This window comes from Torulaspora globosa, chromosome 5, assembly GCF_014133895.1.
Source record: "Torulaspora globosa chromosome 5, complete sequence".
NCBI classification, from domain to species: domain Eukaryota; kingdom Fungi; phylum Ascomycota; class Saccharomycetes; order Saccharomycetales; family Saccharomycetaceae; genus Torulaspora; species Torulaspora globosa.
In genome coordinates this window covers 1-25,265 of record NC_050731.1, presented here as the reverse complement: position 1 = coordinate 25,265, position 25,265 = coordinate 1, and the positions used below count along the sequence as shown (strand labels likewise).

Genomic DNA, 25,265 nt, shown 5'->3' with positions numbered 1-25,265 from the left:
TATATATTTAAAGTTCAGGCGAATGACGATTGTGGTTCATTTTCCAAGAGATATTTTATCAGCTCAAAAATATTCTGCCTATCCGCGACCGTGTGAATCCATATACCGTATATTTCCTTCTTTAGATTTTTTATTATCACCAGTTCATCCTTGACTTCAACTCCCATGCATTCCAGAGGATTTTTGGCATTCTCTTCTGCCTCGAAAACTTTACGCTTGTTCACCACGCTGTTTGGGACAATAGCCATGGAAAAGTTATCTGGATTGATTCTATTCAGAATGATTAATCCGTAATTGTAAATATCGCGTCCGCTGTGGGTTTCACCGTAGGAAGCTGTCTCCATTTGCTGGCCTCCAGAGGATGACACGCTTTGTTCGCCAATATCGCTGGCAGGCAAAAAGGAGTCCTTGCTTGCAACATCTCTCAAGTATATAGCCAGCACTCCCTGGTAGTCCAATTTATTCCATTCATTTTTCTCAAAATCCCATTTATACACTGAAGCATGCGGGGTGTGGAACAGCAGTTGCTTAATCTTGGGATCGTATCGTCCAATAACGTTGAAATTCAAGGCTTTCCGATAGAACTCCATGGTCATCGCCGACGCTCCATTGCTTTCCGTCGCCATTGCCACTGCAAGTTGATCTAACCAGCTGTTTCTTGACTATTCAGGTTCTTTCAAAGAAACTGAAAAATTGAAGACTACTTCAGTTCCCTTAGAGAAACGACTGGCGAGCGACTATAAACAAAAGGGAGGACCACAGCTCAACGGACGCCAAGCTGGCGAGACTTACTGTTAAAAAGCTGCAAGTGAATGATCGTTTCCCGTTGAGACAAGATAAATGTAAGTTCATGCCATACAGGTATATGGACTTGGACGTCAAGAGCAGAATTTCTCCGCTTGAAGGCTGGATATGCGATTGCTGAAGACGCGAGACTTGCGATGTTCGATGCTCACCGTCATACCTAGTCTTGAAACTGGGCAATTCTCGTTGATTCTCTTCAGCACTCTTGCCGACGGAAGAGGGGTATTTTTCACTTCGCATTACGTTGTTATCTCCTGAACGGAGATAAATACACAAGAACGTCATCAACCCCGCCTACAAGATTATATAAGCTGGAGGTTATATTAACCTGCTCTACCTGCTCTACCGTGTTGTGAATCGCCAGCAAGCAAGTGAGCTATATCACACTGTGCTAGGAGTAACAGTGATTTAGCTTGATCTTTTCACAATGGCCCCTGTTCTGAACGTTGGTATTATTGGTACTGGTATCTTTGCCAGAGACAGACACCTTCCATCTTATGAGGAGATGTCTTCAGACTTCAAGGTGGTTGCAGCTTTCAACAGAACGAAGAGTAAGGCATTGGATTTCGGTAAGAGAGCGGGACTTCCAGAGGAAAAGATCTACGACGATATTGATGGGATCCTAGCTGACAAGGATGTGTCGTATGTGGATGCGCTTGTGCCAGCACAGTTCAACGTGCTCACGGCAGAGAAGGCTATCGCTGCAGGAAAGCCAATTTTGCTAGAGAAGCCAATTGCTGCCACTATGCAGCAGGCCCGTGAGTTGGTTAAGCTCTCCGACTCCACCGACTTGCCTATCGGAATTGCAGAAAATTGGCTTTACCTGGGAGCTATCGATGTTGTCCAAAAACACCTGCCCGAAATTGGAGCTGTGATTGCATTTACTCACAACTCAACAGGACCTTTCTTAACCAAGAATAAGTATTTGTCGACCAGTTGGAGACAAAACCCAGAACATATTGGAGGTTTTCTATCCGACGGAGGTGTCCATCAACTTGCCCTTGTCACACATCTATTGGGAGAGTTCGATACCGTCTCTGCATTGACGAAACAAGTCCGCAAAGAATCTGGAACTGATGATATAGTCTTTTCAACTGTAAAATTGGTGGATAGCGATGTTATTGGTACCTTTACCTATGGCTCTTCATTCGGGGCCACGGAGAAGTCTGTCTTTTTGAAGATTTACGGTACGAAAGGCTCTATTGAAGCTCAATTATCTGACAAGAGGAACCCCGTTGTGAAGGTGCAACTCGGTGATTCTGCTGAAACATCTGAAAAAGAGGTGATCTACCCTATCAAGGAGGATGGTTCCTTCGGTGTCAATGCCGAATTCAAGAGCTTCCACGAAGCAGTTGTAAAGGGTGACAAGAGCCTTTACAAGGGAACACCAAGAGTTGCTTTCCATCATCTCGCTTGCGTTGCAGCTTTCCTCGAATCTTCTGCTAAAAACGGAGATCATGTTAAAGTGGAAAGAGTTTAGATTCAACAAATTTTGTTTCTCATATTTATAGATCATTTATGAGATCTAAAGAATTTGCCTGTAGGTGGCTAGAGCCTTTTCACGACTTTTCTTGTAATCTACGATAGCAGATTGATAGCCGTTTCTTTTCAAATTAAATGTGTGGACATCTTTGCAATCTTTCAGCTCTGGTAACCACTTCCTGATATAGCGCCCGTCTGGGTCAAATTTCTTGCTCTGCAATTCCATGTTCAGAATTCGAAAATAAGGTTGAGCGTCAATACCAGTGCTAGAACAAAATCCCCAGCCGCCGACATTGGAAGCTAGATCAAAGTCTATTAGATGTCTTCTGAACCACCTTTCTCCCCAACGGTAATCCAGAAGTAAGTTCTTGCAGAGAAAAGAGGCCGCTATCATCCTCGCCCTGTTGTTTACATAGGCGGTGCACAGCAATTCCCGCATAATGGCATCAACAATAGGGACTCCGGTTTTCCCCTCACACCATTTTCTGAAAGCTTCCTGATCATTGCTCCACTTCATCTCATTAAGCTCAAAGTTATAGGGCAAGTCCATTGACAGAAAAGGCCAATTACAAAATGCATGTTTGTAGAAATCTCTCCACGCAACCTGACGAATGAATTCCTGAATAGGACTGTTCTTCTTGATATCTTTTGCCGCCAATGCACCATTAGAGAGTTTGGATGCTTCACTTACGATGTATCTAGCGCTAATCAACCCTGAGGTAATGTAGCAACTTAAATGTGATGAGCCCTCATCCGGTAAATAATCCTTCTTATCGTACGCATGGGCCCGCTGGCCTAAGAAATCAGAAAGCAGTTGAAAGGCGGCATCTTCAGATGCCTCTGGAAGCTCCGGAGCTCCTTCAGGAATGTACGACAGGAACTCGGAGGGCAACTCGTACTGGAGCGGCTTGAAATCTATTTCCTCATCCTTGATAGGATCATTCGATAGTTCGCGAACAAAAGTTTTTGATTTTTGCATTCTTGAAGTTGCTTCAGCCGCCCATTTCTTGTACCAGGGAGTAAACACTGTATATTGAGTTCCCTTACCGGTGGTTAAAAGTTTGGGTTCAATAACACATGCATCATGAAATATCTTAAACTTGAACGAAGGGTCACTCTGTTCTAATATTTTGACATCCCGATACAGCTCATCTGTTTCATATTGTGCATTCGCTGTGAGTAAAACAGGCCCAGAACCTTTGGCGAAGTTTAAGCATTCTTCTTTCAGCCACGATGCAAATTGATTCGAATTACTCAGGGATGGAGATTCAGGGTTGTAATGAAGCACATATAGCGGAATTGACATTTTAGAGAGCTTTTCCCCCAAAGAAGATACAGCGTTCATCATGAACTTCAGCTTCCACCCGCTGTCCAAGTGCGCTCTCCAATCGTGCTCGTTTATCGTGAAGACGGTGAGTAGCTGGCCAGAGGTCTTGTCCTTGCGTTCTCTAAATTGTTTGATGGCTTCGAACAGTCCTGTATTATCATGGGTCCTCAAGTCTCCCCTGAACCAATGGATGAACGTTTTCACATTGTCTCTTTTACCTTGCGTCGAGATATGATGATTCAAAAGATCTATCGGTTTCTTTCTTTTACCATTGTTGAACTCATTGGCTCTTTGGCAAGTAATTGGATTTTTGTAATACGTTTTATTCAGATTGTAGTACTGATCGTAGTCGCCATGTAGCTTGGGCTTCTTTTGAGCCTGTGAAGCGGGAACCTTCAACGGTCCTCTCTTCATCCCCACTAATAGCGCTCTGGAGCAACCAGCTCCTTTCCATCAGAGTAAACCTCGAGGTTTTTCACTAACTATTATATATGTTTCTCTGGCAACGATGACGTTGCGGCGTCTCTTGAAAATCAATGATTTACGTCATAAGCTAGCTTATATGAGCAGGCCGTCAGACTAAGCAATAATTGTAAGGACTTTAAGTAATCGCTTGATTACTATCATTTAGATTTAATATTAATGCTATAAAATATGCTGCAAGAATTGGGCGACCCGGTTGCTGCTAGTGCTATGCTGCAGTTTGGTGCAAAGCTATAGCAGAGCTATACCAATTAAAATAGCAGTGGCTCCGTATACCACACAAACGTAATTCATATTGGAGCTGTCCACAGGAATCACATAGGGAAAAGATAGGAACACCAAGCAGAAAATAGCCCAGCAGATGGTTAGGATGTTCGGGATCAGGTACCAACTAGCTCTACTCTCGCTAAATTCCTGGCGGACTTGCAAAGCCTGATGTTCACTGGCAATTCTTCTGTAAAAGCTCTTCTTTCCAACTACGAAGAGCATGATGACACAGGGAATTGCGTAGGATAGCAGCAAAATAGAGATACAGGCGGTTATGACGGCATTGAATGCCGTACTGGAGCCCATGAAGATGCAGCCTATGATGGCGACAAACAAGTGGGACAGTAAGTGGGCGTAGAGCGGAATCCGGATCTGTGGATTTATGCTGCCGAGTTTTCTCACAAGAGCAGCCTTTTTAGCATGCATCTCGTCGCGCTCGATGGCATGGTAAGTACCGGAGACAGACCACAGTATTCTATTCTGCCAGGTGCTACATGATACACCACAGATGAACCCCGTCGTGATGCAACAGGACTGCATGAAAGCACTCAGAGACTTATTTCCCGTGGCCTGATAATATATCTGCAATATTGGCAGGATGCTTTCTGCCACCGCTTTTGTATCAGTGATACAAAAGAACATAACGATGGCATAGGGGAAACTGGTTGCAAAGCCAAGAAGGATAGTGAGCATGATAGTCTTGGGAACTAGCCTCCTCGAGGTGCTGTATCCTACATCGGCCACCATGTGCGTCGTAGAGTCAATGGCGGCAAATGCCCACAATGGGTTCACCAGTCCCACAATGAAAGCTATGCCTTTGGATGACCATCCTGTTGTGTTTTCAAATTCACCAAAGATGGCTTTTCCGGAGGGCCATGGCTCACTGTGGTCGAGGCTTCGCGATATTATGCAGACCAGAAAGGTCATAAAGTAAGAGATAACAGATATGCCAAGGCCGAATTGAGAGATGGCTGGTAGCCATCTAGCCCAGCTTGCAACGAACGCAATTGCTATATTCAATAATTCGAAAGTGAGGAAAACGTGCCAATGTTTGAGCTCATAGTCAGAATGCATCAAAGAATAAAGGCCAAGAATACTGAGCGACAGGGAGGCGCATATGCTTGCACAAGTGAAAATAGCACCCGCGTAATTGATGAGACCAGTCATGATTCCAAGGTCTTTTTTCCATTTTTTGGTGATAAATAGGTTTTTCCCGCTGCAGTAAGCTTCGAGGAGGCCCTCATCTAATTGATCTTCTAATGAGCCATCAGCCATGACTTCAAGAACTTCTTCTTGAGTGTCCTCTTCTTCACACTTACCAACTTCCTTTTCCACCATATCAGGGTCTAACTCCTCAGAAAGTAGCTTCAAAACCCAAAAGCATACACCACTTGCATTTGGAAGCATTGATGAGAATTCGCTCAATGACAAACCACACATCAGCGTGAATACCACCCCAATTATCAACCCATAGATAATAAGCAATGGTCCACCACTAGATATGCCAGCCACCAGTGATGAGGAAACGCCAAGCCAAGAACTGGTAAGCGAAAATGCGATACCCAATAATGATAACCAATTAAACTTTGCAAAGCTTTTCCTAGTCATTTAGAAGCTGATTGCGATGGTGGAGATGTAAATTGAGAAAGAAACTGAATATTATATCCATATGTCTGCTTTTATATGTTTTCTTCCCAAGATGACTCGCGAGTCATCCAAGTACTGCATCACGTATAGTGTACGCAGTAGCCTGCGTAGGACGAATGTTTGTCACTGATCAATATCTATGTATCATATAGTAGATTATTTCAGAAATTGACATAAGGGAGGAATAAACTTAGTAGCGGCGGCAGCCGATTCTGATTTGTCTACTTCCGCCAAAATTTTCAGCCCGTAATCTTTGAACACTTGGACATTGTCTGGGTTCCTTTCGCCATTAACTATGACTCCCATGATATGCTCGCGGAGGCCTGCGTTTTGTAAGTGGCTGATTGTCAGAAGAGTGTGATTCAGAGTGCCCAGCCCGCTTCTGGTAACCACAATAATTTTGAAAGGCCGATCTTGCTTTTCTGCCAATTTTCTCATCAAGTCTGTCATCGTTTCCAGGTTTCTAGTAAGAGGGACGAAAACACCTCCGGCTCCTTCTACTATCAATGGCGACGAGTCGGACCCTTTTGGGATCTCAAAATCAGACAGACGGATGTCAACCTCTGGCTCATAGTCCATAGCCTTGTAAGGCGATAGTGGCTTAAGAAGTTCATATCTTGGTGAATATATTTCGGGCTTCCATGGTAAACCACATTCGGCCTTCGAAACTGTCACGCTATCGCCATCATCGGACTCAATTCCGGTTTGAACGGGCTTCCAATAGTTGGCTTGCCACTTGTAAACTAAGAGGGTGGAAACGAACGTTTTACCCACGTCTGTATCGGTACCGGTCACGAATATTATGGGCTGTTGCATGATCAATTGTTAGCGACTGAGAACAAAAGCCAAATTCTCTGAAAATGGCAATTTGTCTTCCTACCTTTCATTGCCCCTCTTATATGCTTCAAATATGCCAAAATCCGCCCTCATGCTCTAAGAAGCTCCCATAAGTGACAAGACTACTAGTCTTCGAGAAATGACTCTCACAGAACTCCTACCTGAACGCAAAAGATTCAGAGGTTATCCCTCGCAATAAAAATATCATCTTACTCGAATAGCTTTTAAAAGAACTTCAAACATCTTCCTCTGATCTGTTCAGAAGTCGCTCTTGGCCTGAGTCATGTTGGGTTGTCTAACTTTAAAGGCATCGAACTTTTTCAACGGTTCTAGCCATCAAATCTTTAAGTCAACAATTTCAAGTTACGACACTTTCAGAATGCCGACGTGAGTTGAGTGAATTGATTGGTCACCAGAACGGTATTTAGGACTCTATTATGGGTTCTTAATGATGTCTCTTTTTGTGAAAAATTGAGTCACTTCGATGTGAGTAGTGCCATCCAAGACGAGCCCTCCAGGCCGCGCAATTTCCACCTTCTGCCATCCTTGGTACTATGAGATATCAAAGCCTAATATATAAAAGGAAGAACGAGCTTCAATAGGGACTTGTCAAAGATCCGTGAAGATGGAGCAAAATGAAGTTCAACCCATCGGTCACCGACCTCTTGAAATATGACAGAGATCATATATGGCATCCATATACCAGCATGAGTAATCCCATGCTCGTTTATCCTGTTAAGGAGGCCCATGGGTGTGAGATAACCTTGGAATCTGAAGAGCCGAAGAATCACAAAATGATCGATGCCATGTCTTCATGGTGGTGTGCCATTCACGGATATAACAATAAGGAAATAAATGATGCGCTAGTGTCGCAAATTACCAAGGTCTCTCATGTTATGTTCGGCGGCTTGACTCATGAGCCGGCCATTACGCTTGTCAAAAAGCTGCTAAAGTTACTGAACCATGACGAACTGCAGCACTGCTTCTTGGCCGACTCTGGCTCTGTCGCAATGGAAATTGCCCTCAAGATGGCCCTCCAATACCAATTTAGTTTGAACCCTGTACCTTCTTTCCAGAAGAGAAAATTTTTGACGATTTCAAAAGGATACCATGGAGATACTATCGGTGCAATGAGTGTTTGTGATCCATTTAGCTCTATGCATTCGATTTACAGTGGCTACGTTGCCGAAAACATCTTTGCTGAAGGACCCTCAACAGTTCCCACCTTGCCAACCTCGAAGATATTCAAGGAAAATCCGCAGCTCTTCGGCGACACTGTGGCATTTGACGAGAAGGATATAGCAGACTTTCGTGTCAAATTGAAGAATAACCACGAAGAGATTTGCGCGGTTGTTTTAGAACCTATTCTGCAAGGCGCTGGTGGGATGAGGCTTTACCACCCTCAGTTTTTGATTGAAGTCAGAAGGCTATGCGATAGCTACAATATTCCGCTTATTTTGGACGAGATTGCTACGGGTTTTGGTCGCACTGGTGCGATGTTTGCCTTTCACCATTGTAAAATCTATCAAGATGAGCAGAACATTCCAAAAGAGTCACAGGTGGACGTTTATCCAGATATTATATGTGTCGGTAAAGCTTTGACAGGTGGTTACATGACACTGAGTGCAGTTGTGACTACACCAAAGATAGCAATAACGATCTCCAATCCTAGCTTACCTACCGGTGGATGTCTGATGCATGGCCCAACATTCATGGGAAACCCTCTCGCCTGCGCTGCGGCCAACAAGTCCTTGGACATACTTCTTCGTGGAGATTGGATTGATGAAGTGCTGTTCATCGAAAACCAGCTGTTTGTTGGTCTGTACAAAAAAGTGATTGCGGACGACGTAGTCATGCAGGTGGTTTCTGATATCAGAATAACGGGAGCTGTCGCTGTCTTAGAGCTCAAAAACGCTGTTGATTCTCTGTGGTTCCACCACAAATTTGTTTCAAAGGGAGTCTATGTTAGACCTTTCAGAAATTTGTGCTACATTATGCCTCCATACATCATCTCTGCGGAAGAACTTAGTAAAGTGACAAGAGTTATTAGGGAGGTTCTAAGGGAGTGGGCGGCAGAAATATCTGCAAAAAAGAATTGAAACCTCAGCATCTTCTGAGTAGTACCGTCGTTCTTCTGTTTTACCAGTTTCAATTTCGGGATCATGTTCGAAACTCGCAAATATAAAGCGGTCGGAATCCCTTATCCATAGCTAATTTGCGTGCCAGCCATTTAATTGAGTATAGACTCACATTTGACCAGCGAATGATTCAAGTTATCAACAATAGCATGCAAAACTTCAGTTGGTAACATGAGTCAGTCCCTGCTGAAACGGATTGCAGAAAAACTGGTCGAAGCTAGGCTAAGACTACAGTCTGTCTTTGACAAACTGCATATAGACACTTTTAGTGCACTGAATATCCTTTTTTAGAGAGAACCGTTTGTGAAAGTTAGGCTTTTCAATGCCAAGTTGCAAAAACTAAACATGAAAAAATAAGGAAAAGTATGAGCAAGCTCAGAAATTTTAAAGTCATTGATAACATCATTTACTGCATTGTTCTTGGTGTTATACAGACATATCACAGTGCGATGGGCGCTTTCCGAATACTTAAAATTGTCTCGCCGGCGTGGCCCGATTTACGATAAATTGAAGTTAGACTATTCCAATAATCAGCTTCATATGATTACAAGAATATTCGAACAATGCCACTTTACGACTCACATTAATTGTTTCGCTCTTGTTATCGTTTTCCTAGGTAGTATAACGGTCAAGGCGCAAATTTTGGCATGGTTATTCAGAGACATACTTATAGATATACTTCAGCGGGAAAAGAGATCTCGTTATCTGTGCTAGAGCTCAAAAGGCAATCATTAAAAGGTGATGGATGACGGACTGATCAAAGCAATAAAGCGGCAACAGCAGCAACGATACTGGCTCCCAAACCCACAGCAGCCTTTGGAGCACTGTTTTCGGTTTGGATAGCAACGATTTGGCCATCTGAGGTTTGAGAAATCGCTGTGGCGCTGGCTGTCGTACTTTGCGCAATGGTCGAAGTGTCAAAGGCTGAGGTTTCGTTGGCGCTGCTGATATCCTTGTCAACACCAGGTGGAGGGAAATCAGGAACCGTCTGGCCGTTAGGGGCCGTTGCTCTGATAGTAATTTCTACCGCACTTTCACCCTTGTGTGTGGAAAAGAGGTATGAAGCGCCTTCTGGGATGGCAAAAAAAAAAATGCCGAGATGGTTTAAGAGTAGATGGCCGTTTCTGATTGAGAATTTACCTGAAGCATCAGCTTCAGATCCTTCGGTGATAGTACTGTCAGAACCAACAACGGCAAAAGTGCTGCTGTCGTTGTTCAACCTCATTTTGCCAGCGTCCGTGACAACAGCAGAGGGCTCTGAACCCGAGCCGCTCCCGACATACAGCTTGCCTTCGTTCACGTAAACACTGGCATACTGCAGAACACTGTCTGAGCTGATAGACACCAAACCGAAGCTTTCGGCTATGATATGCTTGGCTAATGTCAATAGTGTGATGGAAAAGGCAGATAAGAACTTCACTTTCGATTTTGTTGATAGTAATCTTTATGCTGATTAAAATCTTGCATACAGAGATTCCCCAGTTTGTAACCTCTTTTGTAAGCCTTCGACAAATGTCTTTTTGCCAAGGCGAAAACGGTCACTAGCCTAGGATAAAGACGTCATCGCTCCAAGCGAAAGTGGCACAAATTGCTTCCCCCACACTCTATGGCATACACAGGAATCAGTTGGCTGGTGGTTCATCTTCTTCGCCATGGTCGCTCCGTTCCTCTTCAATGGTTCCCATCATCGGGCAAGGTCCCTCTTTGGGGGGAGCCTTTGCAGACAAAGATCTGTGACAACATACATCCGTAGATGAAACCCTATTCTTAAGGATAACACCTCCCGAAAGATGCGGCTTCCCTTGACGGATCGAGGAGATCCGCTTCCAGCTCGGTTAATGCGGTCTCGAGGGTTTCCGTCAGGACTTTCGAAAAATGACGTCATCGAACTATGCAGGGATTATCTAAGAATTTGGAGATAGAGCCCTCCCTATTGTTTGCTGCACGTAGCCGGATCGTCAGCGTAAAAAGCGATACGCAGAGTCGGAGTGACTTTACTTTATGCGCACATTCTTTCGGTCACTCGTGGCAACCGTTGATATAGTTGCTAGCCAGATGTCAGACATTCATACAAAAATACCGAGTTTCGCTTCGATAACATGAAAACACCGCAATCAACGGCCGAACGACCTAAGATTGAGAGAAGTAGAACCACTGCCGCAGGATCGCATGCTCGAAGGATGCAAGACGAGGTTGCGTTGCTATAAAGAACGAGTCTACCTACAATCACCACGAATGATTTCGGACGTAAGATCACTCATCTAGAAGTAGGTGCGAATGTCCTCGCACTCGGAAGAGAGTTGGACATGGAGACACCATGTTAAATCTTCTTAACTTCAGGCTGTGGAACTCGCTGACTTAATAACTGACGCCCTACCTTTTTCAACCCGAGGCGATGCCGAGACGCATTGAACAGGCGGAAGGATTGAAAATGCAGAGCTAATGAGATTTGTCAAGTAACATAGATATCATGAATAGGGCTTCGGGTTAGATACTACTAGGTGGACCAGGGCGTAAGGTTGTTCCTTATTGTTCTCTTCTCAGGTGCTTGTTCTTCATGCTGAAAGCTCACGATTTTAACCGCGCTCGGTGACAGCTTCAATCTCTTGTCGTATATCCGCTGTCAAGAAACGGAAACTCTCAGGACTCACCAGCGAGGTTGTCAAAGAGCCTATCTCTGATCAACTTTTCTGTCTTTCTGAACCTTGAAAACTAGAACACCTGCCAGTAAATTAGAATGTTCCCTCAGGTCTTACTAGCGCAATGAACTAGGGTGTCGGTATCAAAGTCCCAGACATACTGTAAGGAAGAACGTGCTAGCGTAGAATTAACTGATCGCCCTTTCTGTAAAATTGTTCCGCAACGGCCACTATCTGGGAGCGGGCGCCACAAGGACTCAATGTGCTTCCAAGTTAACCAAATCTTCCCCTTCTGCTTGCTTTCGATCTGATCTGATATGTATACCTGTAAACCATATTTTCTTTTGGAAAGGTAATAGCCGAAGTGACCCTTATCCAAGAAGAATCTCTTCGGCTCATGGCGAAACATAAGCCTGAACTGCTGAGCAACCAAACCAGAAATGTGCATGATCGCCCAGCATACGGTTTAGCTGTTAGGATGTGTTTTCTTAGAGTAAGTATCTCTTCAACCGAACAGACATAATGTTTGCCTTCCGATCTAGGGATGAATTGTCATTATCGTATCAAAACGCCACGGTAACGTTGAATGATGGAGGCAGCATCAGTGATATGTTTTGAATATTATCAGCATGATTTCACGCAGGCTCAATTGCGTCAGGCATTAAATGGCTTTTCCTACCAGTTCCATCTTGATTCCACAAATGTGAGAAAAATTGATGTGTAGCTTAACTGCTTAATTCACGTCGCTTTAGCTTTTCCACAAGGCCTTCTTGAAATACCGATCTGGTCGAGCGACTAGGCGCGCACGCTTATTATGTTACAGCTATGCCCAGCTAAAGAGCCGATCAATCGAAAATGAAGAGGAAAAAATGACAAGGGGTCCTAGAGCACTTGGAATCATTTTGCTGCTACTTTGTTTCGCTAAAGGATTAATAAAGTGTAGTTTAGCGGCAGCGGAGTCAAGTTAATCAGGCCGCGCGAAGGAAAACAGTATACCACCCATGATCTGCACTAGAAATTGCCCTTCCTCCAAATGCGAAAACTTAACCTTCTTTGGACCAGGCCAATGACCGACACAGAACATGATTATGACTTTTGGGAGGCCTGTAGCTCATCGGAATTCCTTTCAACCGTAACGACCGAACGTGAACAATCCTTCTCGCATATAGTGGTGACGTTCCAAATCAGTGCTAGGAATAGGAAGGGAATTCGAGAGCTATCGTAATATAAACCATTTTCCAGCGATGGGTCGCTTCGGGGCCTTCTGTTGTGGAGAAAAAATAGGTTGGATTAGTCAATGGAGGTAACACAGCGATTATCGCCGAACTTATGGATAATCATGGCTGAGAAACGCATCAATAAGTATTTATGTCCGGTTCCTAACTGTGAGAAGAGATATACAAGGCCATGTCTTTTACGACAGCATGTTCTAACCCACAACAATGAGAGACCATATGCCTGCTCTTTTCCCGGTTGTGGGAAAAGATTCTTTCGCGGTAGTCATCTCAAAGCACATTCATGGACACATTCAGTTAAGAAGCCGATAACTTGCTCAATTTGTTGTAAGGGATTTGTTACAAACCAGCAACTCTCTCGGCATGAAAAAACACATAAAATGCAGGATATACTAGAGAATTGTGCGGAGAATCATTCTGCTCATCTCCCTAGCGTCGATCTGAAGGAGCAGCCTGGCACGGTATCACACATATGCCCATATCTTGAGTGTTTTGATGAATTCGCTACAGAAAGCCTTCTGACGGAGCATATGCTTGACTCCCACATGATGAGTCCAATTGTTCACGGTCTAGAACCACAATTGCTGTCAAAAAGGAATTCAGAGAATGAAGTCTCCTCAAATAGTCCAGTTGACACTAACACTGGTCATTGGGTCGATATGAGCTGCAAGACAACAGATTGCAGCTCATTCGAACCCTTCGAAAGACCGACTCAGTTAATAGCGCACTACGATTGGGATCATGCATTTGTTCCCGAATCATTATACTTTACTGGCATAAACAATGAAGAAAGCGATCAATCTTCATAGTTTTCTCCTTCTCATGATTTTCATTGTTAATTATACCATAAACGAAAGGCTATTCAATTGCAGCTGATACTTGATATTTTACCAACGTGTGATCTTTTCGACAGTCGCGGCTTTTCTTTTAGAGCTATAGATGAACTTATTTACTAAGAGCAGTGGTCGATAATGGACGCTAAGGAACTCGGAGAGCCTGAGACGTGATAACTCACGGAAACAATGGAACAGTCCGATCTTCAAATCGGATAATGTTGAGATGCTTGAAATTCTTAGAATGAGCCACATTTTAGTCGAAGAAGTATCGTTATTTCGACACCACAGCTATGCAACTGCAGTCGGTGCATGGCACGAAGGAATCAAACTCACCGAGCTGCCATTATTTCTTTCTGTTCTAGGCATTTTTGACTGAATAACCTCGCACAGTGAGGAAGTCATCTCGAAAGAAACAGAATTAACTGCTGTCCATATTTAACTGCTAACTAATGAGCGATATTCTGAAAGATATGGGTTGTGATTTCATCTGCAATTTGAGCTACATGAGTTTCCAACGCAAAGTGGCCAGTTTGGTAGTAAACAATTTTCAACCTCTTTGCGTCAGCTCGGTATGATTCTGCTCCCTCCACCGTAAAGATGGTATCATTTTTTCCCCAGGTGACCAAGACTGGAATGTCGGCGTTTCTCAAAAAGCGCTGAAACTCGGGATAGAGTTCAACGTTCGTCCTATAGTCGTGGAAGAGCTTGATTTGAATGGCTTCCTGATTAGGGCGCTTGAGCAGAGCGTAGTCCAATGTATAGTTCGTTGGGTCAACAGAACTTGGATCACTGACACCGCCCACATATTGGGTTACGACATTTTTTTCATCTTGGAGGTATTCAGTGAAGGCCTGAATATATTTTGGGTCTTCTTGATTATGCTTCCAATATTCCTTTATGGGCGCCCAAAACCTATCGTCGAGGCCCACCTCATAAGCATTCCCGTTTTGAGCAACGAGACCAGTAATAGATGAGGGCTTCCTGAGAGCCAAGCGAAAGCCAATTGGCGAACCATAATCAAAGACATAAATTGAGAATTTTGAAATTCTCAGTGCCTCCAAGAATTGCTCAATGGAACTCGTCAAATTTTCAAAGGTAAATTCATAATTTGCCGGATACTCAGTGAACCCAAAACCTGGAATATCAGGAGCGATCACACGAAACTTTGAAGCCAACAGTGGAATCAAGTTCCTGAACATATTGGACGAAGTAGGGAAGCCATGCAATAATAAAATCGTTGGGGCCCCTAATTTGCCAGCGCTACGATACCAAATCTTGACACCTTGGTCAACATTAACATAACCATAGCTGCTTGTCACGAGCAATTTCTCTTCTAATTCTGTCATTCTGAATGAAGTGTTCCTTTTTCTTTGAGTTTTTAAGTGGTGATGGCTGCAATAAACAAACCTCGCTCTTCAATAGGCTTGTTGAAATGGGAGACAGGAATTGAGATGGATTTGGACATTGGAGTGGCACTCTTTTATATGATTTTTTTTAATTTTATTAGGTAAGGGTCCTCTTTTTTTTTTGCTGACACTTCGGCATGGTGAAGCGGGGCGTGCGTTTGGGCTCTAATCATTTGGGCTCTAATCACTTGGGCTCTGATCACTTAATCTTAGTAATTTGCGGTTTAATTGAAACAGATCGAATTTGCAGATTGGTTTATGACCCACGCTTAGTTCTGGCCAGCTCAGGATTAAGGCAGGGCCCGGAGAATCCATGAAGCTTTGTAAAGTTTTGAAGCAGCGACTTACACAGTTTAATTCAGCTTACCGTTGGAACGGCGTTTCCTTTGATTAGAGTTCACTGGTTGAACGATTTGAGAGCCTTCAGGGTTCTCTTCTCTCTTGAGCGATTGAAACTAGACTACGAGATCGCGAGGCACAGGAAAGGTAAGAAGTTCCGTGCGCCTGCGAAGCTATAGAAAGTCCATCCGCAGGGCAAAACTCCCTTCATAGCAATGCTCATTTCATAGCATGCCTTTAAGGTCGAAGGCTTGATAGAGCCATATATATGCGAAGCAGCGATGCCCGCTGTTTGGTTAAGCTATAGCAGGAGCCGCAATCGAATTCATTGGAATTTGCGAGCTAGACCGCAAATATTGCTGATCAGAACCAGTTGAAGACAGAGAAACAGCTGTCTTGACTGTCTTGCGGAGTTTGTCTGCAACCAGGTAAAGAATATCTTCATTGGTCGAGAATTGCTGATAGCTTACGATTGGGCTGATGTGTGCTGCGGTTCTCTTCGAGGGTAGGTATCGAAAAGTTCATATATACTGCGGACAGGGAATTTCAACAAACCAGTAAGATTCAAGAGATGGTCATCGGAGACCTCGAGAAACATAACGCTCTGTGGCATATCACTTGCTGGAAGATATTGATCAGCTACACAGAGCGCTATATAGGAATATTAATTGGCGAGGTATGTCTATCTATCCTCTTATCGTCAGCCACTAAATTCCAGAGAGTCAACATTGAGGTCCTTTTGAGACACAGAAGGGATGCCTGCAAGATGCAAATTCATCGTTAGGTCTCCTAGCAACGAACGTAAAACATGTTCGACACCTTCCTCGCCTCCCAAGACCAAACCGTAAACGTAGGGTCTACCTACAAGGACCATTTTGGCCCCAATAGCCATCGCTTTCGCAATGTCAGCACCGCAGCGAATGCCAGAGTCGAAAATAATATCTATCTTATCTCTAACCGCTTTAACAATCTTCACCAGACAGTCCAAGGATGCGGGTCCACCATCTTGCTGTCTACCACCGTGGTTAGATACGACGATCCCCTCGATGCCCAATTCTACAGCATGCTTTGCATCTTGGACTGACTGGATCCCCTTCAGAATGATGGGCCCGTCCCAGTGCTCACGCAGGAACGCAATGTCTTCCCAACCATGACTGAATCCAGGAAATATCATGCTGGCCCATTCACTAGCGGCGCTGTGCAAGTCTTCTTCGACTTCTTTGCCATGCTTTGCTTTGAAGTGGCTGCGAAACACTGGATCAGAAAACCCGAGCGCTGTTCCTATGCTGTCCGAACGCAGAAATGGGTTGTATCCGTTGTTCAGGTCACTTGGACGCCATCCAAGTTTGTAAGTGTCCAAGGTAACGAAAAGAGCACTAAATCCATTCGCTTTCGCCCGCTTTAGAAGACTTGCTGTGATGTCATTATGCTCATTGGCAGGCCAATACAATTGAAACCAGCGAACTCCATCGCCATTAGCTTTGGCAACATCCTCCATTGCTGTGGCGGCAGCAGAACTGTAAATATACGGAACCCGTTCCCTGGCGGCCGCCTTAGCGACGGCGATTTCTCCGTCAGGATTGAAGATACGCAGCACTCCGACTGGCGCAGTTGCTATTGGCGATGGGATTTCCCGTCCGAACAAATTGATTTTGAGGGAGGGATACGACGTAGTTTTCACCAAACGGCGTGGCACGATCGACCATTTTTTAAAGGCCTCCCTGTTCTTTTGATATGTCTCACCAGTGCTGGCATTTCCGCAAACATAACCGAGCGCCTCTTGTGACATGCGATTTCTCGCAAGGGCTTCCCACTCGTTGCTTTGAAACGTAAATGGGGGACGTTCGTAGTTGAGACCGCGTCCGTAAACGGTGGCCATATATTGCAATGGGTTTCCTGCAGGTGTCTCGAGAAATTCCATTCTAAAAGCAGCTAATTTGAAAGTATGAATAAGGGGAGAAAACTAAATCGATTGTTGGCCTATCCTGAAGCCTATTTCGGTTCTCTTGCTGGCATATTGGCATGCCTTTATATATGGCAGGCAGCTTACCATTCACCTGGTTTTTGCTTTCATAAAAAGTTGGCTTCTCTCTGTTTGCTTCACTCGTTTCTCAAGCGGAATTGGGAGTAGTCGGGTTCTAATTCTTCCATTAACTCTTGATGCTCTTCCAAGCAGTGTATATGGGTTAAGCGGGCATAGCGTGGGATATCTACGTAATTTTTTTGCCAAGAAATTATTTGTTTTGCCTATAATGGCGAGCTGAGATCGTGAAGCTGCAGGCCGTCTGTCTAACTCTTTGTCGCTGAGATCTGCAGGCTAATGATAATTAGGCATCTGAAGCGATTCATCTTTGAATTATTGCTATCAGTGCGCTCCAAAAAGAGCTTCAGGTAGAGGGCACTCTCTCGCCACACAAGTGAGATGAAAAAGGCTCTCATATCTTCAGGTCTAGATGACTTCGTAACCGGGACGAACCCAAATCAGTGCTAACACTTTCAATATTGGCTCCTTCCTGAAATGTAGCAGAAAAAATAAGAGGTGGATTTGATTGGGCGGTACTTCTGTGGCTCAATTCCGGCCAAGCATTTCCCCTCACTTGCTGTGCTGAGCTCTAGCCTCTCTGTTCGAACATTAGACCGAAGAAGCAGTGTCCCTCCATCAGATGATCGGGCAATTTACAAGATGATTTTTGAAGACAAGCAAGCGACCTCTAGTGAAGGATGGCCTTTCCCAAAGATCTGAAAATTAATGTGACTCCTGTGACAACGCCTTTTCCTCTGTGCGATAGTCTGGTTATTACTAGCTTGGCCAATCACGGTGGCGCTTGATTCTACAACTTAAGTTAGCTGGCTAGGTCAGTTCGTATTCTAACCGAAGACAATCAAGCTCTGAGCCACATACAGTTGCTTAGTAAAGTTTAGTATTACTTTGAGCATTGCCCCCGCGCGTGCTCTCGATTTGATATCCGTAGTTACTGTAGGCTGAAGTTGCACAATGGGCAGTTCCGCGGGACGGATTTTAGCGGGGGTTTGACGCTTGCCAAGATTAGTTGTAACAGATCAAGGAATACAGGCTACTAACAATAACTAATCAGTAATTGACTAATAACGTTATGTTAGCAGAGGCTGTGAAATCGAGCCTCTCAGGTGAAACGAAGGCCGCTGAACGAGCGTTGTTGTCCACCCCTTAGAGGTTTTTGAAAGATTATGTTTCGGTGAGAATCATATAAAAAGGTACGTCTCATCAGTCGATAGAGATTGGCGTACTCCGAGAGAAGACCATCCAATCACTCAGAAGCTTCCGAACCATTTCATCATGTCTGAGTTGTTTGCACCTGCACCTGAACCTCCTACCGAGTTGGGCCGCTTAAACCTTTTGTCGAAAACCGCTGGCATCAAGGTTTCACCGTTGGCCTTGGGAGCGGCATCGATTGGAAACGCATGGTCTGAGTATTTAGGTTCATCAAACAAGGAGCGCGCTTTCGAATTGCTAGACGTGTACTACGAAGCAGGTGGGAACTTTATCGACACGGCGAACAACTACCAGAACGAAGAGTCGGAGGCTTGGATCGGTGAATGGATGGAATCGAGGAAGATTCGCGACCAGCTCGTGATCGCTACAAAGTTTACAAGCGATTACAAGGCTTATGAAGTGGGCAAAGGCAGAAGTGCGAATTTTGGCGGGAACAACAGGCGCAGTCTGCACGTAAGTGTCCGCGACTCCTTGAAGAAGCTGAAGACGGACTGGATCGATATCTTGTATGTCCACTGGTGGGACCATATGACTTCGATAGAGGAATTGATGGATAGCTTGCACGTTCTGGTGCAGCAGGGTAAAGTTTTGTACCTAGGAGCTTCTGACACACCAGCATGGGTCGTGTCCGCCGCCAACTATTACGCTGTGTCGCGTGGCAAGACTCCGTTCAGTGTTTATCAAGGCAGATGGAACGTTATGCTCAGAGATTTCGAGCGAGAGATTCTTCCAATGGCCAAGCATTTCGGTATGGCGCTCGTGCCCTGGGATGTTCTTGGTGGGGGAAGGTTCCAGACCAAAGAATCCATCGAGGAGCGTAAAAAGCGTGGAGAGAAATTGCGGTCGTTTGGTCAGCCTCCTGAGCAGACAGAGTTGGAAGTGAAGATCAGTTCTGCTTTGGAGAAAGTTGCCAAAGAACATGGCACGCAATCCGTAACAGCTATTGCTCTTGCGTATATCAGGTCCAAAGGAACCAACGTCTTCCCGCTTGTGGGAGGCAAAAAGGTCGAGCATTTAAAGGACAACATTGCAGCTTTATCGATCAAGCTGACTCGAGAACAAGTCAGCTATCTCGAAAGTGTTGTTCCCTTTGATATCGGGTTCCCCACAAGTCTTATTGGTCAGAACCCAGCCATCTCGGGGGAGCTCGCTTTCCTTTCTGCATCTTGTTATAAGCTAAACCTTGATTCCTTGCAGTTCAAATGAGTGGGACTGAAGCTTAAAAGGTAGTTCTCTGAACCAATATACTATGCTACAGGTATGTCGCGATAAATAAGTTTTTCAAGATGAAGATCTCGCGTCGTGGCTCGCGTTGTCTCGTTTTTACGTTTTGGTCAAGATGCCAGGTATTCGGATGTAGTTAGCTGTCAGTTGATTGTGAGAGCACTTGGGCTTGCGTTTGCTCAGAAAGACAACGAATGATGCTACTGATTTCGAGGTTTTGTATGGAAGGAGCGATGCTAGAGTGGCCGATCTCCTTCCATAACTTCTCTGTTTAACCATTTAATGCTTGACACTGGCCTAGTGAATCAGACTTAAGCTCTTGGTAAAGAAATCTTATTCATTGAACCCATCGACGCTACTTGATTCGTGTTACATTGGTTCCGTCTATGCTCTGTAACTATTGCGCTACGGCAAGCCACTATATAAGCTGCACCATATGATGCAAGCCGGGCGCATCAGCACTTGCTGTTCACCATAGGCTATGCATCGGCACTATATGAAGCTCGCACGTCCTTGCCTCCAGGAAATGCAGTAGATCTTTCCCATTTAATGTCCGTGTTAAACGGAAGTAAAAGGGATCAATTCTAAGCCGGCGCAGCACATAGCTGATAAGGTGTGTCTCTCATTACTAAGCAGAAGTCAAGAATGTTGAAGGTGTGGTTTTTCTGTTTCACTATAAGAGGACTGTAGTTTGCCACCCATTATACACTACAGTCTCATGCCCGACATAAGGATCACATTACAATGTCAAATTCGCCTAAAATCGTCTACGGGGGATACCCATTTGGTTTGCTTCCACATGAGGACTCATCCAAAATAGTTGAAGTTTTGAAGAAGAGTGGTATCAGAGAGCTAGATACCGCCAGAATTTATCCAGGAAGCGAGAAAGCCATCGGTGAGCTGCACTTACCCGAGCAATTTGTGATAGATACCAAGGCTAGGGGATTCACTGACGGCAGCTTGACGAAAAAGGGAATTGAAGAATCAATTGCAGAGTCGCTGGATTTGCTAGGAGTTGAGAGTGTCGAAATTTTCTATCTTCATTGTCCCGACCGCGATACAGAAATCGAGGAGACTATTGATGCGATCAACGAATTGCACCAACAAGGAAAGTTCAAGAAGTTTGGTCTTTCAAACTTTCCGGCCAAGGACGTCGAGCAAGTATACAACTACGCCAAGAGTAAAGGTTACGTTCTACCAACCGTTTACCAAGGTAATTACAATGCCGTGGCTCGTAGATCTGAATCTGAGCTGTTTCCTTTGTTGAGAAAGCTCAACATAGCTTTTTATGCATATTCTCCTATTGCCGGAGGGTTCTTAGCAAGGAGCGTCGATGATATCAAGAACGGCGAAGGTAGATTCGATCCAAACACTCCTGTTGGGCAGATCTATCTCAAGTTGTACAGCAGGCCCGCACTTTTGACAGCGCTTGATGAGTGGGACAAATTGGCACAGAAAGTGGGCACAACGAAAGCTCGTCTGGCCTACAGATGGGTTGTGCATAATTCGGTACTCTCTGGCAAATTTGGAGACGCCGTTATTATTGGAGGCAGGAACGCTGATCAAGTTACTGACACTGCAGAAGCCATCTCTGAGGGTCCTTTACCCGCAAATATTGTCTCTGAGATAGACAAGCTATGGGAGAAAATTAAAGATGAAGCACCTCTTGATAATTACTCGTTCTGACTGAATTGAGATATAAGGCAGTTGACCTTTTTCGATCTACTCTTGACCAGAGTTGTCTTTAAGTTTGCTTGTCAAAGCGAAAGGCTCTTGTTTCAAAATAGTCTCCGCTCTCTTTATATTTTAAGCGTATGATTCCTTCTGATTCGAACCAACAATGACTCGGGCGGAAGATCTAGTTGAAAGGCCAACTTTATGGCCGATTCCTTCGCTGGACTCAATATATTGCACTCAAATGGAAGAGTATATATGCCAATTCATAACCAACTTAAACAGTAATCTGGTACCTTAGTTCTCCACCTACCGCCTAGTGGACGAGCTCACGGCCTAGGAGTACATGATGTGAAGTTGAGGCGTACGCAGCGCACAAAGGACTAACAGTAATGCTCTGCACCCCAGCTGGCCTAGCCTGAGGTTGAGATACCGTTTCTCAGTGCATTTCGCCTGAATCTTCAAGAAGTGGCGTCATTTCAGCAGGACAAAGCTTGAGATGGAAAAATTCATAGTGCTTTGGGCGCCCATTTTCCGTGGATAGGCCCATCATTGGTATCTCTAGATGGAGAGATCTTGGTCGATTTTTCACTTTTGCGTGAGATGAAACATCTAACTCGACGATGAAAGGGGATGAGCAACAAAGAGAAGTGACGGGCCAAAAGGACTTTAATGCTGGCATAGACCGTCTCTATAGGGCGCATTGATCGTGGTAACTAGTTAGATCGATTCAAGAAGCCTGTGGTTGCGATGTGCTATAGCGATGCCTAAGGGAAACTAATCGGTGACTCTGGCTAGTAAAAATGACTCAAGGTCTTGACAAATTCACGATACGGTTGAGTTTGGAGCGACTGCCGATGGCATATAGGCATGCACTTAGTTCACATTGCTTTGGAGCATCTAAACAGTCTGTGGAGATTAAGAAGGAACATGAATAGAGGCACCAAAGTAAGGAGCAATAGATTTGGCATATGCCACGGCGACATGCCGCTCTCAAAAACAGATAAGTTTGCTGAGTCGATTGTGCTGCGTCTTGGGTGAGATATTCACTTTGCAATGAGATGAGAATTTCGATCCGCAATGAAGACAGATGAGCAGTAAACAAGCATGGGCCAGTTACTGCCAGCCAAGGGCTATGCAAGTTTGATCTGCAATTTTATCAGCGATTAGCAATGAGTGGGTACGGCCCGTCAAAGAGCGGGAAGCAGTATTCATGGGCTGGCCAGAACACGAAGGACCATCCAGGATAGCCGATTCCATCCATTAAAGAGAGACGAGTAGTCAATGAGCGGTTAGAATTACTGTGGGAGTTGGAAGAGGTTCAAGCCAGTTGTGTACGCAATGAATGTTTGATTGGATGAGTAGTAGGAAGCAAGAGATCTGCACTTGGGGGGAAATGGAGCTGCACCGGAAGGATCCGTTGTGACGCCATTGCTCCTGTGCCGCAGGACAGGCGGGTCTCTACGTATGTTGGAGTGAGAGTGAAATGATGACAAATACGATCGACTCGCTGGGAATCGTCGTCAATATGCATGAAAGTAGGAAAGTCGGTGTGTATATAGGACCATTCAAAATGGCCGGTATTTGGGAGGCGCTTGTTCGGTAACCAGAAGTATCGCTAGATCGAGAACGATCAGTATCTTTAGTCTCTAATTCTTTTCCTCGACTGTTAGCATTTGTATGCTGTTTCCTATCATCTTTAGGTCAGGACGGCGAGGATTTACACATTGGACTAGTCTCACTTCCGAAAAACTTGACCAAGACTGTCAACCAACAAACAAACAAATAACAGAATCCAAGAAATGTGCGTCTCAGAGGGATTGAAGAGAGGAAGAAAATTTCAAATTGTGGGATCCCAGAGGGATTGAACGCAAGAAAACGATTTCTAAAGATGTACATCTCAAAGGGATTGAACCGAGGAAAACAATTTCCAAAGATGTGCATCTCAAAGGGATTGAACCCAGGAAACCGTTATCAGAGAGGTGGCAAGAATCCGAGATCAGATAAGAGACCGTGATCAGCGAGAAGAAACTCCGATAGGCGGCTAATTTAGGGGAACTTCTCTGCATGATCGTGCGTCATCAAGAATGTCCGGGGTTACTAAATTGCGGGGAAAATTCCGGAGTTTCTTGGATGACATCCATCACGTGGGAAGAAGCCAGACTCGGACCAATAGTAAAAGGGAGAAGTCCCGGTACACGTTGATCAGATTCACCAGATAATAGGAGCTGAGCAGTTTAGGTTGGGGTTGCGGCCCAAATACATGTTTAGCTAGACAAATAGAGCATTTGGAGAACGAAAGAAATAGTCGAGAAAAGAGCGAGCACATATGGTTCTCACAGAAGTAGAGTGCTCAACTAGTAATTCAAGTGCGCCTGATTTGATACAGAGTGCCAAATTCGACCTGGCAGATGCGCAAGGAGGAAATGCTTGGGGGTAAATGTGCTGAGGTAAGTGCCGTATCTGGCGATAAAACTACAGATCTAGTTTTTAGAGTTGTAAGTGGTGGATATTTTTGGGGGGGGTTGTTTTTGTTTTGTGTTTTGTTTTGTTGAGGTAGTTGTTTTTAGTAGTTGTTTTGGTTTTTTGTTTGTTGCGTTGGTTGTTTTGTTTGTCGCGTTGGTTGTTTTGTTTATGGTTTTGGTTTTTTTGGTCGTTGTTTTTGTTTTTTGGGGGTTGTTTTGGTGTGAGTGTTTGTTGTTGTGGTTTTTTGGTTTTATTTTGGTGTGGTTTTGGTGTTTGATTGTTGTGGTTTTTTGGGCGGATCTATCTCACAGGAACATATGTGACTCTCCTTGCGTCCCTGAGCAAGTCTGTATATACAACATGGTATGTGGATGAGAGTCTAGGTCACAGGCAAATATATGTTAAGTCCAGCAAACAGGGCATTTGAATAACAAAGGTTGGGACAAGCGCACTAAGTTCTGAGTAACGTGAAGTGATAAACATGTAATTCAAGTACGCCTCATTTGATATAGAGTGCCAAGTTTGGTCTGGCAGACACGCAAGTAACAAATGCTTGGGGCCAAATCTGCTGAGGTAAGTGCCGTTTATGGCGATGAAACTATACTGTCTATAAGACTCCTGTAACTCCTGTCCAGATGGCTGGGAGTCTGCTTTTCTATTTGAGAGAGGAAAGCAACAACATAAACATGTACGACTGTTATGCCAGGGGAGATATCGTCGCTCCGCGTGTTATTTGATGTCTGTCGATATGAGGTTGCTTTTCCTATTTGGGAACCGTCCACGTGACAGCAAGGAGATAGCCCTGGAGGGATGAGATGATGCCATCCCGGAGTAGAACAAAGAGACGAGTGATTGATGAAGATGGAGCCAGGCTAGTTTATCCGTAAGATAAGAGGAAGGATGTGGTGGAGATATTGTTTATCGAGGAGAATTCGGTAAAGAAGAGAGCTGGTCGGTCGCGTTTTTAGCGTTGTAAGGATGTGGTGGAATGTTGAGATGAATGATGGGTGAGGGGGAGAGAAGAGAAGAGAAGAGAAGAGAAGAAGGACGAGAGAGGACGAGATGAGAGGGAGAGGGAAAGAAGAATGAGAGGAGAAAGAAGGAAGGGTGAAAGGGAGAGGGATAGGGTGAAGGTATGTGGTCGGGTGGAAGGGTAGAAAGAGATGGGGGGAGAGAAGGAATGATGAGAGGAGGAAAGGGTGGGAGGA

At 44.6% G+C, this 25,265-nt stretch overlaps 12 protein-coding genes across 12 annotated transcripts; 5 read left to right on the top strand and 7 right to left on the bottom strand.

Annotated features, from left to right (window-relative positions):
- Positions 1–14: 14 nt before the first annotated feature.
- Positions 15–626, bottom strand: DCP1 (Dcp1p; the record flags this gene model as incomplete). Its single annotated transcript, XM_037283889.1, has 1 exon — positions 15–626. The coding sequence occupies one exon, from the start codon at positions 624–626 to the stop codon at positions 15–17; it is 612 nt and encodes a 203-aa protein (XP_037139785.1).
- A 605-nt stretch (positions 627–1,231) lies between these two features.
- Positions 1,232–2,284, top strand: HG536_0E00200 (uncharacterized protein; the record flags this gene model as incomplete). Its single annotated transcript, XM_037283888.1, has 1 exon — positions 1,232–2,284. One exon carries the CDS (start codon positions 1,232–1,234, stop codon positions 2,282–2,284), a length of 1,053 nt encoding a protein of 350 aa, XP_037139784.1.
- Positions 2,285–2,329: 45 nt separating this feature from the next.
- Positions 2,330–4,027, bottom strand: PHR1 (deoxyribodipyrimidine photo-lyase PHR1; the record flags this gene model as incomplete). The annotated part of the gene is made up of 1 exon (XM_037283887.1): positions 2,330–4,027. One exon carries the CDS (start codon positions 4,025–4,027, stop codon positions 2,330–2,332), a length of 1,698 nt encoding a protein of 565 aa, XP_037139783.1.
- Positions 4,028–4,327: 300 nt separating this feature from the next.
- BIO5 (Bio5p) lies at positions 4,328–5,971 on the bottom strand (the record flags this gene model as incomplete). The annotated part of the gene is made up of 1 exon (XM_037283886.1): positions 4,328–5,971. The coding sequence occupies one exon, from the start codon at positions 5,969–5,971 to the stop codon at positions 4,328–4,330; it is 1,644 nt and encodes a 547-aa protein (XP_037139782.1).
- A 195-nt stretch (positions 5,972–6,166) lies between these two features.
- On the bottom strand, positions 6,167–6,826 carry BIO4 (dethiobiotin synthase; the record flags this gene model as incomplete). Its single annotated transcript, XM_037283885.1, has 1 exon — positions 6,167–6,826. The coding sequence occupies one exon, from the start codon at positions 6,824–6,826 to the stop codon at positions 6,167–6,169; it is 660 nt and encodes a 219-aa protein (XP_037139781.1).
- Positions 6,827–7,482: 656 nt separating this feature from the next.
- BIO3 (adenosylmethionine-8-amino-7-oxononanoate transaminase) lies at positions 7,483–8,946 on the top strand (the record flags this gene model as incomplete). The annotated part of the gene is made up of 1 exon (XM_037283884.1): positions 7,483–8,946. One exon carries the CDS (start codon positions 7,483–7,485, stop codon positions 8,944–8,946), a length of 1,464 nt encoding a protein of 487 aa, XP_037139780.1.
- Positions 8,947–9,742: 796 nt separating this feature from the next.
- Positions 9,743–10,210, bottom strand: HG536_0E00150 (uncharacterized protein; the record flags this gene model as incomplete). Its single annotated transcript, XM_037283883.1, has 1 exon — positions 9,743–10,210. The coding sequence occupies one exon, from the start codon at positions 10,208–10,210 to the stop codon at positions 9,743–9,745; it is 468 nt and encodes a 155-aa protein (XP_037139779.1).
- Positions 10,211–12,921: 2,711 nt separating this feature from the next.
- Positions 12,922–13,668, top strand: FZF1 (Fzf1p; the record flags this gene model as incomplete). Its single annotated transcript, XM_037283882.1, has 1 exon — positions 12,922–13,668. The coding sequence occupies one exon, from the start codon at positions 12,922–12,924 to the stop codon at positions 13,666–13,668; it is 747 nt and encodes a 248-aa protein (XP_037139778.1).
- Positions 13,669–14,141: 473 nt separating this feature from the next.
- Positions 14,142–15,041, bottom strand: HG536_0E00130 (epoxide hydrolase; the record flags this gene model as incomplete). Its single annotated transcript, XM_037283881.1, has 1 exon — positions 14,142–15,041. One exon carries the CDS (start codon positions 15,039–15,041, stop codon positions 14,142–14,144), a length of 900 nt encoding a protein of 299 aa, XP_037139777.1.
- Positions 15,042–16,140: 1,099 nt separating this feature from the next.
- HG536_0E00120 (lactate 2-monooxygenase) lies at positions 16,141–17,361 on the bottom strand (the record flags this gene model as incomplete). The annotated part of the gene is made up of 1 exon (XM_037283880.1): positions 16,141–17,361. The coding sequence occupies one exon, from the start codon at positions 17,359–17,361 to the stop codon at positions 16,141–16,143; it is 1,221 nt and encodes a 406-aa protein (XP_037139776.1).
- A 1,395-nt stretch (positions 17,362–18,756) lies between these two features.
- HG536_0E00110 (aldo/keto reductase) lies at positions 18,757–19,899 on the top strand (the record flags this gene model as incomplete). Its single annotated transcript, XM_037283879.1, has 1 exon — positions 18,757–19,899. The coding sequence occupies one exon, from the start codon at positions 18,757–18,759 to the stop codon at positions 19,897–19,899; it is 1,143 nt and encodes a 380-aa protein (XP_037139775.1).
- A 762-nt stretch (positions 19,900–20,661) lies between these two features.
- HG536_0E00100 (aldo/keto reductase family protein) lies at positions 20,662–21,603 on the top strand (the record flags this gene model as incomplete). The annotated part of the gene is made up of 1 exon (XM_037283878.1): positions 20,662–21,603. One exon carries the CDS (start codon positions 20,662–20,664, stop codon positions 21,601–21,603), a length of 942 nt encoding a protein of 313 aa, XP_037139774.1.
- Between the last annotated feature and the right edge of the window lie 3,662 nt (positions 21,604–25,265).